Source organism: Cucumis melo, chromosome 5 (assembly GCF_025177605.1).
Source record: "Cucumis melo cultivar AY chromosome 5, USDA_Cmelo_AY_1.0, whole genome shotgun sequence".
In the NCBI taxonomy this organism is placed as follows: domain Eukaryota; kingdom Viridiplantae; phylum Streptophyta; class Magnoliopsida; order Cucurbitales; family Cucurbitaceae; genus Cucumis; species Cucumis melo.
Genome location: NC_066861.1, coordinates 1,692,722 through 1,704,810, shown reverse-complemented (window position 1 = coordinate 1,704,810; position 12,089 = coordinate 1,692,722). Strand labels below are relative to the sequence as shown.

General features: G+C 31.0%; 2 protein-coding genes across 2 annotated transcripts; both read right to left on the bottom strand.

Annotated features, from left to right (window-relative positions):
• Positions 1 to 1,721: 1,721 nt before the first annotated feature.
• LOC103491438 (uncharacterized) lies at positions 1,722 to 4,259 on the bottom strand. The gene is made up of 3 exons (XM_008451379.3): positions 3,833 to 4,259; positions 2,393 to 2,500; positions 1,722 to 2,251 (listed from the first exon to the last, which is right to left on the bottom strand). Exons 1-3 carry the CDS (start codon positions 4,157 to 4,159, stop codon positions 1,934 to 1,936), a joined length of 753 nt encoding a protein of 250 aa, XP_008449601.2. The 5' UTR covers positions 4,160 to 4,259; the 3' UTR covers positions 1,722 to 1,933.
• A 2,771-nt stretch (positions 4,260 to 7,030) lies between these two features.
• LOC103491439 (probable receptor-like protein kinase At1g49730) lies at positions 7,031 to 10,758 on the bottom strand. Its single transcript, XM_008451380.3, has 7 exons — positions 10,546 to 10,758; positions 9,547 to 9,799; positions 8,507 to 8,559; positions 8,352 to 8,419; positions 8,137 to 8,226; positions 7,963 to 8,032; positions 7,031 to 7,636 (listed from the first exon to the last, which is right to left on the bottom strand). The coding sequence occupies exons 1-7, from the start codon at positions 10,607 to 10,609 to the stop codon at positions 7,332 to 7,334; spliced, it is 903 nt and encodes a 300-aa protein (XP_008449602.2). The 5' UTR covers positions 10,610 to 10,758; the 3' UTR covers positions 7,031 to 7,331.
• Positions 10,759 to 12,089: the final 1,331 nt, after the last annotated feature.

Genomic DNA, 12,089 nt, shown 5'->3' with positions numbered 1-12,089 from the left:
TTATTTTATAGTAGTATAAAATTAAGGTCAAGTAGCACATTTTATCAATTAGGAAACATCAATAACTTTAAGTATGAGTCAATTCCCAAAAATTCCTTAGGGAAACAAAATATTATGATATGTAATTTGAGATGGTCAAAGATTGAGGAATAATTTCATAGTTTGTTTATTTTGAATAACGCAATCAAACCAACTTCATTTAATTTAATAGCCTCTAAAATGGAATAAAACTTATATTGCAATTTTGGACTAAACGCTTTTGTGTTTTATGTATATATTTGATTTGCCATCTCTCAAATTATTATTTAATAAATGCTTTAAATTTTGTGTAAATTGCGTAAAAGAAAAAAAAAACCATATCTGAAGTATGGTTGTTGATGAATTTATACCCTAAAGTTTTAAAATTAGATTTTTTTGAATTTATATAATTGTATAAATTGTAATGATATTTAAATTTAAGAAAAAAAAATAGAAATTTATTAAAAATAGAAAAACGAAGATTTCTATATTTGGACGATTATTCTGTCAAATAAGATAATGACTCTTAAAAATAATTCAACTTTTAATTAAAGGCTGTATGACAAATTGATGTTTATCAAAGAATTTTAACTTTAAGATTTTGATTGGCACATTGACATTTTACTTCACTTTCTCAACTCATTTGCTATGCAATTTTATCCACTTATTTTATATTTATTTACCAAAAAACTGAAATTTATCAAACACTATTTTAGGAACTTTTACAATCACAACTTATTGTTCTAAAAGATTTTAAAAGCAACAATCCTAAACAAAATCTTGGTATAGATTAGGAAGGACTCAATTGTCTCTCAACTTTATACTCATTACATATACATCAATAGCTAGTTGAATGGTAAAACTGTTTTCTAGCTTTCTCTAAACTTAGGTTCAAGCTCTACCTCAAGAATTTTCGCCCCTAAGTTCAAGTGTACTAAGAGATAGGCTAGTGAAGAAAGGAAAAAGTAAATTCACATAGCCTTCAAAACCCAATCATCTTAGTATATACTTCAATATAATCTTGAATGCAAAGGTAAAAAAAATGGAAATCATCTCAGGACGAGGAAACGAAAAGTAAAATGTGCACAAATACCAACTTTTAGTTATTTTTGCAAAAATCCATTGTTATTTTAAGAATAAGACTCGAAAAGACTCAAATCAATTTATTTTTGTCTCAACTTGCATTTTCATAAATCACTTCCAAATTCATTATCAAATAGATCTTAACTAGTTGGAGAGCTCGATTTTGAATTCAATTTCTTAGTTTTATTTTTCTTTTTTCGTTTTCAAAATTTTACTTGAATTTAAAAAATAACTCCTAATAACTAGTAGCGTTCGTAAAATTAATTTTCAAAAACCAAATCTCAAAAACCATAACTCGGTTAACCATTTAGTTTTTGGTTTTAGTTTCATCAATGTTTTCAAAAATCAAACCAAGTTTTGAATACTAAAAAAAGAAGTAATTTTCTAAAATTTATTTTTGTTTTTTAAATTAGACTTTATAACCGAGAAAGATGCAAATCATATAACAAACTAACAAGAAATAATCTTAATTAAAAAAACAAAAACCCTACCAAACGGGGTCTAGATAAAAATCAAAGAGGTTCTCGTATTCTTTTCGAGAAATAAATAAATAAATCAAACAAAACAGCAATAGTATAAGTTAGATGGTAGTAATCAGTTGAGGTAAGAAGAAAAGGGGGTTAAAAAAACTTATAATATTAACTAACTATCCAATTAACCCCATTCTTCGAACATCATTAGTCCAAAGAGATCTTCATATGGGATGTCCCATACAAAGGAAGGGAGCCAAAAAGGATGTATAACAAAGCCAAGAAGGGAGACCATGATAAACAGTATAATGTATAGAAGTTATAAAACAACAGACCTTGAGAGGAGTATGATGAATAAGTAATTAGAAGAACCTGTTGTACTGGCTGGTAAGAGAATCCCTGAGATTTGAATACACACTATATAGGGAATATTGTCGAAGATTTTTTACTTCATACCAGGAGTTCAGCGCTGCAAGATGCTTATCCGTGCCTGAAAACGTAAGCTGTATTCCCAGACTACAATCCACATTGCCCCCTCGGTTTCTACAACTCGATGTCCTAATGGCACAATCCTGATTATTAAGGCAGACATAACTAGATCTCGACTTACCTGAGCATGAAGCACATCCATCTCGTTTCCAGTACAAGTTCTGCAGCCTGCCCTTTTGAAACTCGAGTACCTGCTCCCACCAAATTCCATTTCATTCATCAGAATGCTTAGGTTTTTTTTAGTAGGAATTCATCAGATTGGTTTGATTTTGCTAACAAAACCTACAACTTCTCTAGTATCTACTTTACAGTTACCAAATTTTGAATCTTACCAGGGTGAAACTCGTCACTATGAATGTGTTATTAGCGACGAATGCAGGCTGAGACCTTGCAGCATACTTTCTTCCGGCAAAAGCCACCATGTAACCACCAAAAGCATCCTGAAAATTCCAAGGCATTAAGCATTATGGCCATTTCTACTAATTATAGTGATGTTGCATTAAGAAGCAGGGAATTCTTTTGAAACAACTAGGGATCCGTACAAGTAGGGATCCGCATTTAACAACACTATAAGAACCCTCCTTCGCCTCTTTTTTCTATTAATAGTTGCATTTGTGTGCACTTTAACTAATTTCATGACTAAGCTGATGGATGAAGGTAAATTTAATATTATACCAGCTTCCGGACAAATCCACCTAATCTAATGGTATTCTAGTGTTAGGAAAACTTGTAAAAGAAATTAAATTCTAAGTTAAATGGCCAACATAAAAACCTCCTTTCCTAATTAATCAAATGCCATTACACGATTTTGGTCCTCGCACTTCAATAACTCTAAGAAATTGCAATTGCAACCTGAAGGGGAATTGATATAAAATGAATTCATCGGTTATGAATATAACTGTAAATTTTCATCATTCAATAAATGTCACATGAAGATCAGTACCATAACTCATACTCTATTTTCCCCAATGGACATTGGACATATTTCGTCAAATGAGATACCATATTCATGGACAAGATTCAATGGAATTGATTGTAAGGTTATAACCGACTAAGAGATGGAACCAAGAATGAAGACCATGAAGATGACATCTATCTAATTTTCTCCATGAACCATCTAATCAAACAACATTTTAAATTCAAACCAAGTAAAGAGAAGGAAGCGATGATGACGAACAAGTATACTGTCAATCTAGTTTCATCCACTAAAGTCTAGTACATTTCGTCAAACAAGATTTCGAACTCAAAAGTCATACCAAAGCATAATCTGTTAGCAAGAGACAGGACACTATAGCATAATATTGCTAAAACTACGACCAAATAATATATGATTTCACAATAGGGCCATCCAATCCAGAGAATAAAGTAACGTCAAGAATCCATAATGTTAAGGCATAATCATTTATCTGTTTACTGTACTTATTAGTAGTACTATTAGTAACTTTACTCGTTTATCTTAACTTACCATTTATTAGAATTAGTTTAGTACCTAATCCATCGCTAATTAGTTGTGTATTTAAGAGGCTTATCTACCTCACCTCTATGTGTAATTTCAAGTTCTTCACCAATCAATATACCGAAAACCATTCATTTCTCTCAATCTTCTTTAAAAAACAAACTCATAAGTTAAAATCCTCGTGAAAACAATAACATAACCTAATTCTACCAACTTCCACAAATGAAAAAGAAAAAAAAAACATCGATTAAATTAGAAACTAAACTACACTGATCTGCATAAGTAACGGAAACAATCAGATACATAGTTAGTATACCGGAAAGAAATCGGAAGTATTGATGGAGAGAAGTGAGATCTGGTCTACTCTAGGTCTAAAAACTGCCAGCTGTGAGTTAAGCGAGGCAAGAGAAAGACGACGGTCACACGGGGAGAGCTGATGAGACTGGTTAGAGAAGAAAGAGTCTCTGGAAGAGAATGCGATTCCGAAGGTGAATCCATCGGATCTCTGAATCTTAGTGTCCGCACAAGGTTGGTATACATTGTTCGTATTTGCAGCTTCAGAGTGAACAACAAGTAACAGAACCATTAGCAACAGCAGCAGAAGCTTCATCGGCATTGTTACGAAGACTCTCACCGTCGCCATTATTGGAAGGCTTTCCGGAGGCCCTTTGAAAGAGGAATCGGGATTGAAAGAAAGTGGGAATTGGTTTTTATCGTTTATGCTTAAAAGGATTTGAAAAAAATCAATTGTAAGTAATTTGGATTATTAATAATAATTAAACAAACGTCAACAGCGCCAAATCTATGTCGGGAGGAAAATTTACGGAAACCTTCCTTCTTATTTTTTTAAATTTCCCTTCAAACGTTTCCGTTTCGTAAATTTTACCACTAGACTATCTTCCGACATTAGCATTGATTTAGTTTTCTATATATATATTAAGTCGTCTCCTCGATCGATGATTGTACAATTTTAAATTTTTTTAAAACATAATGACATCTTAATCAACATTAATTACACTATTTTATTATCATTTTTATTCATCGATATCAACAAATATAAAAATTGATTGTAATCCGAAACTATACAAAATTTAGATGTTTTTTCAAAAATAGAAAATTTTGATAGATTATTTATGTTTTATATGCTTGATTTTTCTATAAAATATAAATATTTTGTCAAATGTTCTATTTTTTTTAATGTTTTCCAAATTTATGTATAGTTCAAACGACGTCTAACAAAAATCTATCATGTTGCAAACGTTTCGGTTTCGTAAATTTTACCGCTAGACTATCTTCCGATATTAGTATTGGTTTAGTTTTCTATATATATTAAATCGCCTCCTCGATCTGTACTATATAAAATTTATTGATGATTGCATATTTCTAATTTTTTTTAAACATAACGACATCTTAATCAACATTAATTACACTATTTATTACCATTTTTATTCATTGATATCAACGAATATAAAAATTGATTGTATTTTGAAACATAAAAATTTGATAGATTATTACATTTTATAGACTTGATTTTTCTATCAAATGTAAATATTTTGTTAGATGTTCTATTTTTGACAATTTACTCCAAATTTACGTATAGTTCAAACAATGTCTAACAAAAATCTATCTTTTGATGTTTTTTTTTTCTTTCGTTTTATGTTACATATGAAAATTTGGTGCAAGAGATTATGTGCAACTTAGCTTTATATATAATGATTGTTTAGAAATGGTTAGAACTAACCTAAAAGTTAGCTTTATAAAAAAGTTGCATGCTTTGTAGAAAGTGATTTCTTAAATAACTTTTTCTTCTTTTTGTAGAGTGATTCTGTTTTTTTTTTCTTTTTTTTTCCTACTTTGTATTGCAAAAGCATCCATACCTATAAAATTTTCTTCCTCCTTTCTCATCCCCATCCTCTTTTGCATCTTCTTCTTTATCTCATTTCAATTTTTGCTCTTTTTCACTTTGATCCCCAACACTTCCATCTCTCTCCCTTATCTTTGTATTCTTCTTCTTGTCTTGCTTACCTTTTCTCTTCTCGTATTTCTCCTCTCTTGTCCACTGCATATATCATATTTTGGTCCCTAAACTTTGTTTCTTGTTCTATTAAAAAGTTTGTTAGGTCCCTAAACTTTTAAATGTAGTTTACTTTAGTCGTTGTCGTTATGATTCCGTTAACTTTTTAATGGAACGATGACATGATTTTTATATTTAGATGATTATGTTATAGATTCATCATATTAACTAAATTGATTAATTATGAGAATATTTATCTGCAATTTTGTAGAGTTTATTTTCTATATGAGTTATTATTCATTTTATTTCTTTTTAGTTTTATTTCACTGGATATTAATGCCAATATGCAAGTTCTATTTTATTTTATTATTTTCAATGGTCTTATGAATTACTTCAAGATTTTAATTTAAAAAATAAAAATGATGGATGTGGGAGCGGGGGAAGGGATGTGAGAGAGTTGAGTTCCGGAGAAAAAATAACAAAATTAGTTTTTTTGTTTATTTGATTCAAATGATTATGTCCTTGTGTTGGCAAAAAAAAAACAACAAGAAGAATTTTTTGGTAACTTTTCAATTTAATTAATATGATGAATACACAATTTGGTCATCTAAATATTGAAAAACACCTCATAATTTCATTAAAGAGTTAAACGAAATTTTGTCACCAAGGACCAAAGTAAGTTTTTTATTTCAGTCCAAAAGATTTTTTAAAGGTTTAATGACCAAAATAGATTACAATATAGCGAGGAACCAAAATAGATTGTTAAGTAATTATAATAGGTAACAATTTTAGAAATAATAATTAAGTATAAAGTAACATTTTAAAAAAATACAAATATAACAAAGTGTATCTAAGGACTCGTATGGTCTATTAGTGATAGAGACATCAAATAACGAATAATAATTAAAGAGTTAACACAAAATCTGAAGATCGTGAAGATCTATCAATGATAGGTCAATATTTTGCAACATGATCTATTTGACTCTAATTGTTATATTTACAACTATTACTAGAATTTAAACCTTTTTGTTTTAGATTATTTTGTCTTTGGCGTTGACAAAATCTAAAGCCAACATAGAAAAGTTTGAATTATAAAAACTGCTCTTCAACTTCATACTTTTAGTCCAAAAATACCTTTAAATTTTAAAACCTTTAAAAAATATGCAACTTTCAAAATAGTTTGAATTACTCTTAAAGACGCTTTGTTTTTTTAGAAATGTAAATAACTAAAATATTAGATTAGATGCTCATAATTATAGATATATAGAATCATAGTCCAACATCTTTAAATTAACATGTTTAGTTTGTATGAATATTTTTGTCGATATTTGAAGAATATTTTGATTATCATGTGTGGTGAAACAAATTTAGAGCACTTGTGCATGTAGAAATGGAATCATAAGTGTCGTTTACGATTTAGGGTACAGTGCACACAGTTTAAATTGATATTTGCACGATGGAACTTACAAAGGTATTTTTTTGTTTTTTTGAAAAGAAAAGAAAAAAGAAAAAGGATATATATTAATCATATGGAAACAATCTAATATGTACTTCGATTGTCTATTACAAGAATATGATGTGAATAGATCACAAGGTGCAGCTCAAAGAAAGAAGAAGAAGAAGAAAAAGAGTAACCATATGCGAGCTTATGAAGGGGTATTAGAAGAACAAACAATACACTTTTTTTTTTTTTTTTTCCTTTTCCTAATGAAGCAATTTAATTTATGTGGATATAAAAAAGAAAGTCTTGAATGAAACCGAAAAAGAAATTTTTGGGAATAGAAGGGTGAAGGAAATAACACTAGTAGCTAGTCAAATCTACTTTACTCTGCAGATACCGAAAAATCTGAGCAACGGAGAATCTTGGCTTTTCTCTTGACTTTATACACAATCTTGCTATTGATAGAAGGTTCCTCACATCTTTGTAGTCGAAGCTATTTCCGAGATCAGGATCAATCATCTTGTTCATTGATCTTGCAAAATTTGTCCCTTGAATCCACCTGATAAGATCAGCCCCTGTTCCATCTGATGATTGTCCGGTTATCAGTTCCAGGATCAGCACTCCAAGTTGGTAAATAATGTTTCCACATTTTTCATCCCTAAAATCTGCGGTTTTCAAAAGAGAGATGCTGATAATCCGACGTTGGAAAAATCAAAAGGATGTCACACTCCTAACATAGTATTGGAGCAACTAAAGTCCAAAATGATATTCGTTCCAATAAAAAGAAATTATGATCCGATCAAGAAGAGTGAACCCAAAAGAAGAACCATTTTGAGGGGCCGGTTGAGAATCTCACCGTGGAAAATCCAAGAAACCTCACATTTTATTTATTGACAATTGGTTTTGAGGCGAAAAAAATAATATATATGAAGAGAATGATGCTACAAATTTTTAGCATCGTATCGCAACTCTGTGTGTTGAGAAAACTAACCATCTGACTGTTGTGCATCTGGATAACCAGTGATGTTTACAGGGGAGCAGAGAAAGCCAACATCAGATATCTGAGCAGGTAAAAGGAAGGATTTAATTTAACATAAAATGCTTGAGTTCTACTTTGCTTTTATGGAAATTTGAGCAAGGAGACTCGAAAAGATTGATTCAGTACCTTTGCAGTGAAATTTTCGTCTAGCATAATAGTGCTTGAGCTAATTGATACGTGACACATCGGAGGATGGGTGAAAAGAAACAAGTATTCCTGCATCAAAGATAATTTAACAATGGATGCTTTAAGCCCTCTATTGTACGTATTTTTTGAGCGTGTAGATGCATACAGGACGTCTTGGGAACTTGTGATAATATTGTTAAGGTTAGAGAACTCACTAGTGCAGCAGCCACACCTGCGGCTATTTGTAGCCTCATCCTCCAATTCAAGGGAGTCCTGAGAGGATCTGCCACAGAAGGACCATTGTGATTCAATTATCTATGACAGATATACAAAAAGCAAATCATTTAAATAACACGGTTCTTGATGATACCATTAAGAAGATCCCTCAAGCTTCCATTTCCAATCTCGTCAAACACGAGCAATCTGTATAGAATCAAAGGAGATTAGTATATCAGATGACATACAACTTATCAATGGACAAAATAGTCATTCGATAAAGTTGCTTTAGCATTGTTTTCTTATATACAAATCTATGCAGGGGCGTTTTGATTATATATAAACTTTTATTTGAGCCTTCAAAAAGTTTTTAAGTGGGGTTAGGCTATTCTTCCTAATGACCAGACTTCCTCAATTGATCTACCCTGCACACCCAATCTCATTCCAAAACCTACATTCAAGTTCTTTCCTTCGATCAAAATATGTCAACATGTGTCAATATAGGATAAGTCAACTGGTAAAGCCATACATACTTAACCAAAAATTTAAAGGGTTGAAACTCCATTCTCACTTGTTTAACTTAAAAAATACACCAACGTTCTACTCATTTCCATTCAAGCATGCATGATATGATGTGATATGACAGACACGGGAAAACAAATACGTGCAAGAGTGTCGAGATAATTATGCATCTCACAAATTTTTTTGCTGCCTCAAGAAAAGTGATACTATATTTGACATTTCTACCCAACCTTTATATTCTCAGGAATGCAATGCGAGTTGACAATTCACAGCATATGATAGTTGCATAGTATTTGAAGCCCCAATGGGAGTCTAGGAATGGCTCAAGTCAGAGTATAGCTCGACTATATGAACCATGTGATGCTAAATGGAGCAATATCCACTACTGCACATTCCCTCTTTTTTTTTTTTAACAGTATCACGTTTTTCATACTGTGCGTGTTGGGAGTTAGGAAAAGATCTCTGACAAATAAAGCTGGAGTCAAGACTACACTCATTCAATATCATCATATCATCATGCACAAGGAAGATGGGGGGAGGTTTCACCTTTCTCTAAAGGGCCTAATGTGCATAAAGGGTTCAATACACAATTCTCTCCCAAAACTAGGTTAAATGGAAGTAACTTCTACAATTTCGGGGGGAAATTATGATTTAAAATAAGAGTAGTCAAACCTCTTATGGCCCGCCGTGGAGAAGCCTCGCAATGTAAGAAGATGGCGATGGTGCAAGCGTCCAAGGAGCTGGACTTCTGTATAAAAAAGATTGTCATTCAAAGCTCTCAGCTCTTTTACCAATGCAACTCTGCCATCTTGAAATTTAGCATTATAAGCAGCACTCCGAGGATTGGTGTACACAACTCTATTGAACCCACCAGTTGCCCTTTTTACTTCCTTGTAGGAAAAACGCCTCACGTATAATATAGGCACTAAAACAGAAAGTACAAACAAGAGTAAAATAACACCATTCCAGGACACAGATTATGTGATCTAAAGCAGTAGGAATTTAGAGTACTGGAAAAAAGGAAAAAAAAAAAAAAGAGAAACAGACAAACAAATCATCACAAAATCATAAAAGAAAAACTCGTGACGTATATCATAATGCTGCTAAGTGAATGATTAGGTATAATAAGACACAATTCAACTAGATTAGTTGGCATTAATAATTAACATTTACAAGAGCAGCTCGTCAACGCCGCCTTTAATTTAGCTAACTCACTCCTCCAATCGGACAAAAATTAGAAAACGAGGCGTTGAAATTCGAGAACTTCAAGACATTAGGAGATCAGTAAGGAAAATGCGTTCTTAACCAATTTATACGGTCAATGCAGCAAAATTATAGCAGTAAACAATCCTGTAGCAATTTTACTTGAAAAATTCATTTCCACGTCACGTTAAGAACGCATTACGAGATCATTAAACTAAAGGTAAGGAAAACCCCGTACGTAAAAATTCAAACAATTTAAAACGTCGAAATCCTCAAATGAAATGCGTCCTTAAGCAATTTATACGATCAATAGCGAAATTATACCAGTAAACAATCTTCTAGCAACTTTAGTAGTAAAATTCAGTTCCACATCACATTAAGAGCGAAACTATGGAGAAAGAAGCATAAGAATGAAGAATTGTTTGTAAATATGGTTAAAATTGAAGAAATTAAAGAAGGAAGTAGTACCAGAACGAGATCGGTGAAACCATGCGAGGAGGCGATGCCTGAACCTGTGAATCCATGGATCCATGGCAGGCAAAATGGAGAACCCTGGTGGGGGAAATTCAATAATGATGAAACGTCTTCTCCGGCATAATGAAGATTGCTACATTCCATTTTGTCGTGGGAGTTTCTCTTATAGACGGTTGGGCAAATTGCACGCTTTATCGCCTGACCTGGGCGTTAACAGAAAAAAAATAGAAAATCCCCTCTGTCTCTTTCTAACTTTATATTTTATTTTTTAACACACAACTTTTCCCTTACCCTAAACTCTCTATTAATAGTCATTTATTTGTTACATTTTTTTAAAAAAAATATATATACACAAATATATCCAACTATTTATAATTTATAACTAAAATTTCTATTTTTAAATCGTCAAAAAAAAAATCTAAGTTTATCGGTGTTTAGAATTCAAAATTTTGTTATATTCTGTAAATATTTAGTTTATTTCAAGGTAAATGGTCAAAAATGGAAAATTTGGTTAAAAAATATTTACCCACATGTAGCATAATTTTGAATTCTATCAACGTTAGAACTAATAGACGAAAATGCCTCTTATTCTTCTTTTCACTGTTCAAACATAGTTTAGGTGTATTAATCTATTAATTGATAATAATTTAATTATAATAAATGCATATACTTTCTTAAATGTTTGCTTGAGTTTTTTAAATTAAAATATGGATAAAAGTAAAGGTATGGATGTTTTTAATTTTTTTTTTTAAAAAATATACATTGATTTATTTTATGAAAATTTTAGAGGTTAGTTTGAGTTTCATATATATATATAGATTGAAAGTTGGATATTTAAATGGTTTAATACTTAAAGAAAAAAAAAAGTAGTATATTATTTTTGATGTCTTTTGGAAGCAAAAGGGAAAATTATTCCCTTTCTATGGGACGTTAATTAATATACCGTTTAGATTTTACTTTTGTGCTCCAACTTTTTCTTTTTCTTTTTCTTGTTAGTGATGTAATAATTAATATTCTCACCATCCCAAACTATAGTTTCTCCCAAGTTAGCCTCTGATAATTTGGAGAAAAAAAATTATACGATTAATTTTGTAAAATTAATTTTTAACCGATTATATTTACGTTTGATAACAAACTCTTAAAATTGATCTTCATATGTTTAAAATTGATTTCCGATCATCATGTATGATATCAAGGGTGATTTTAAAACTATGAAATTACTCAAAAAAAAAATGGTACTATAGGTATTTAAAAAACTATATAAAATAATGTGGTGAATCTCGGTTAATGGTTTTTCCATGATCACTAAAGAAACGATGCTTCAAAATTTAATTTTGATTGATTTTTTGTTTTTCTAAAATCACTTTCTTTAGGTTGCCAAACACCACATTTTTTTTGCAAATGTGATTTTGATTAATGAAAAACAATTCTGTCTATGTCAAAATTATTATCAAATGTGCCCTAAATAATGAGATTTATTAAACAACTCAACTAGTTAGTTGTTTCACTATAATTTTTTACTCTATCTAGTAGGGGTG

What these genes read in the sequence shown, in the direction of transcription:
- LOC103491438 (XM_008451379.3), bottom strand. Translation starts at nt 4,159, where the DNA reads ATGGCGACGGTGAGAGTCTTCGTAACAATGCCGATGAAGCTTCTGCTG. An exon ending in ATACTTCCGATTTCTTTCCG is followed by an intron (nt 2,501 to 3,832) that starts GTATACTAACTA and finishes TGGAATTTTCAG; the next exon opens with GATGCTTTTGGTGGTTACAT. An exon ending in TAGTGACGAGTTTCACCCTG is followed by an intron (nt 2,252 to 2,392) that starts GTAAGATTCAAA and finishes TGGTGGGAGCAG; the next exon opens with GTACTCGAGTTTCAAAAGGG.
- LOC103491439 (XM_008451380.3), bottom strand. Translation starts at nt 10,609, where the DNA reads ATGGATCCATGGATTCACAGGTTCAGGCATCGCCTCCTCGCATGGTTT. An exon ending in GTTTCACCGATCTCGTTCTG is followed by an intron (nt 9,800 to 10,545) that starts GTACTACTTCCT and finishes TTTCTGTTTTAG; the next exon opens with TGCCTATATTATACGTGAGG. An exon ending in CAGGTGTGGCTGCTGCACTA is followed by an intron (nt 8,227 to 8,351) that starts GTGAGTTCTCTA and finishes TCTTTGATGCAG; the next exon opens with GAATACTTGTTTCTTTTCAC.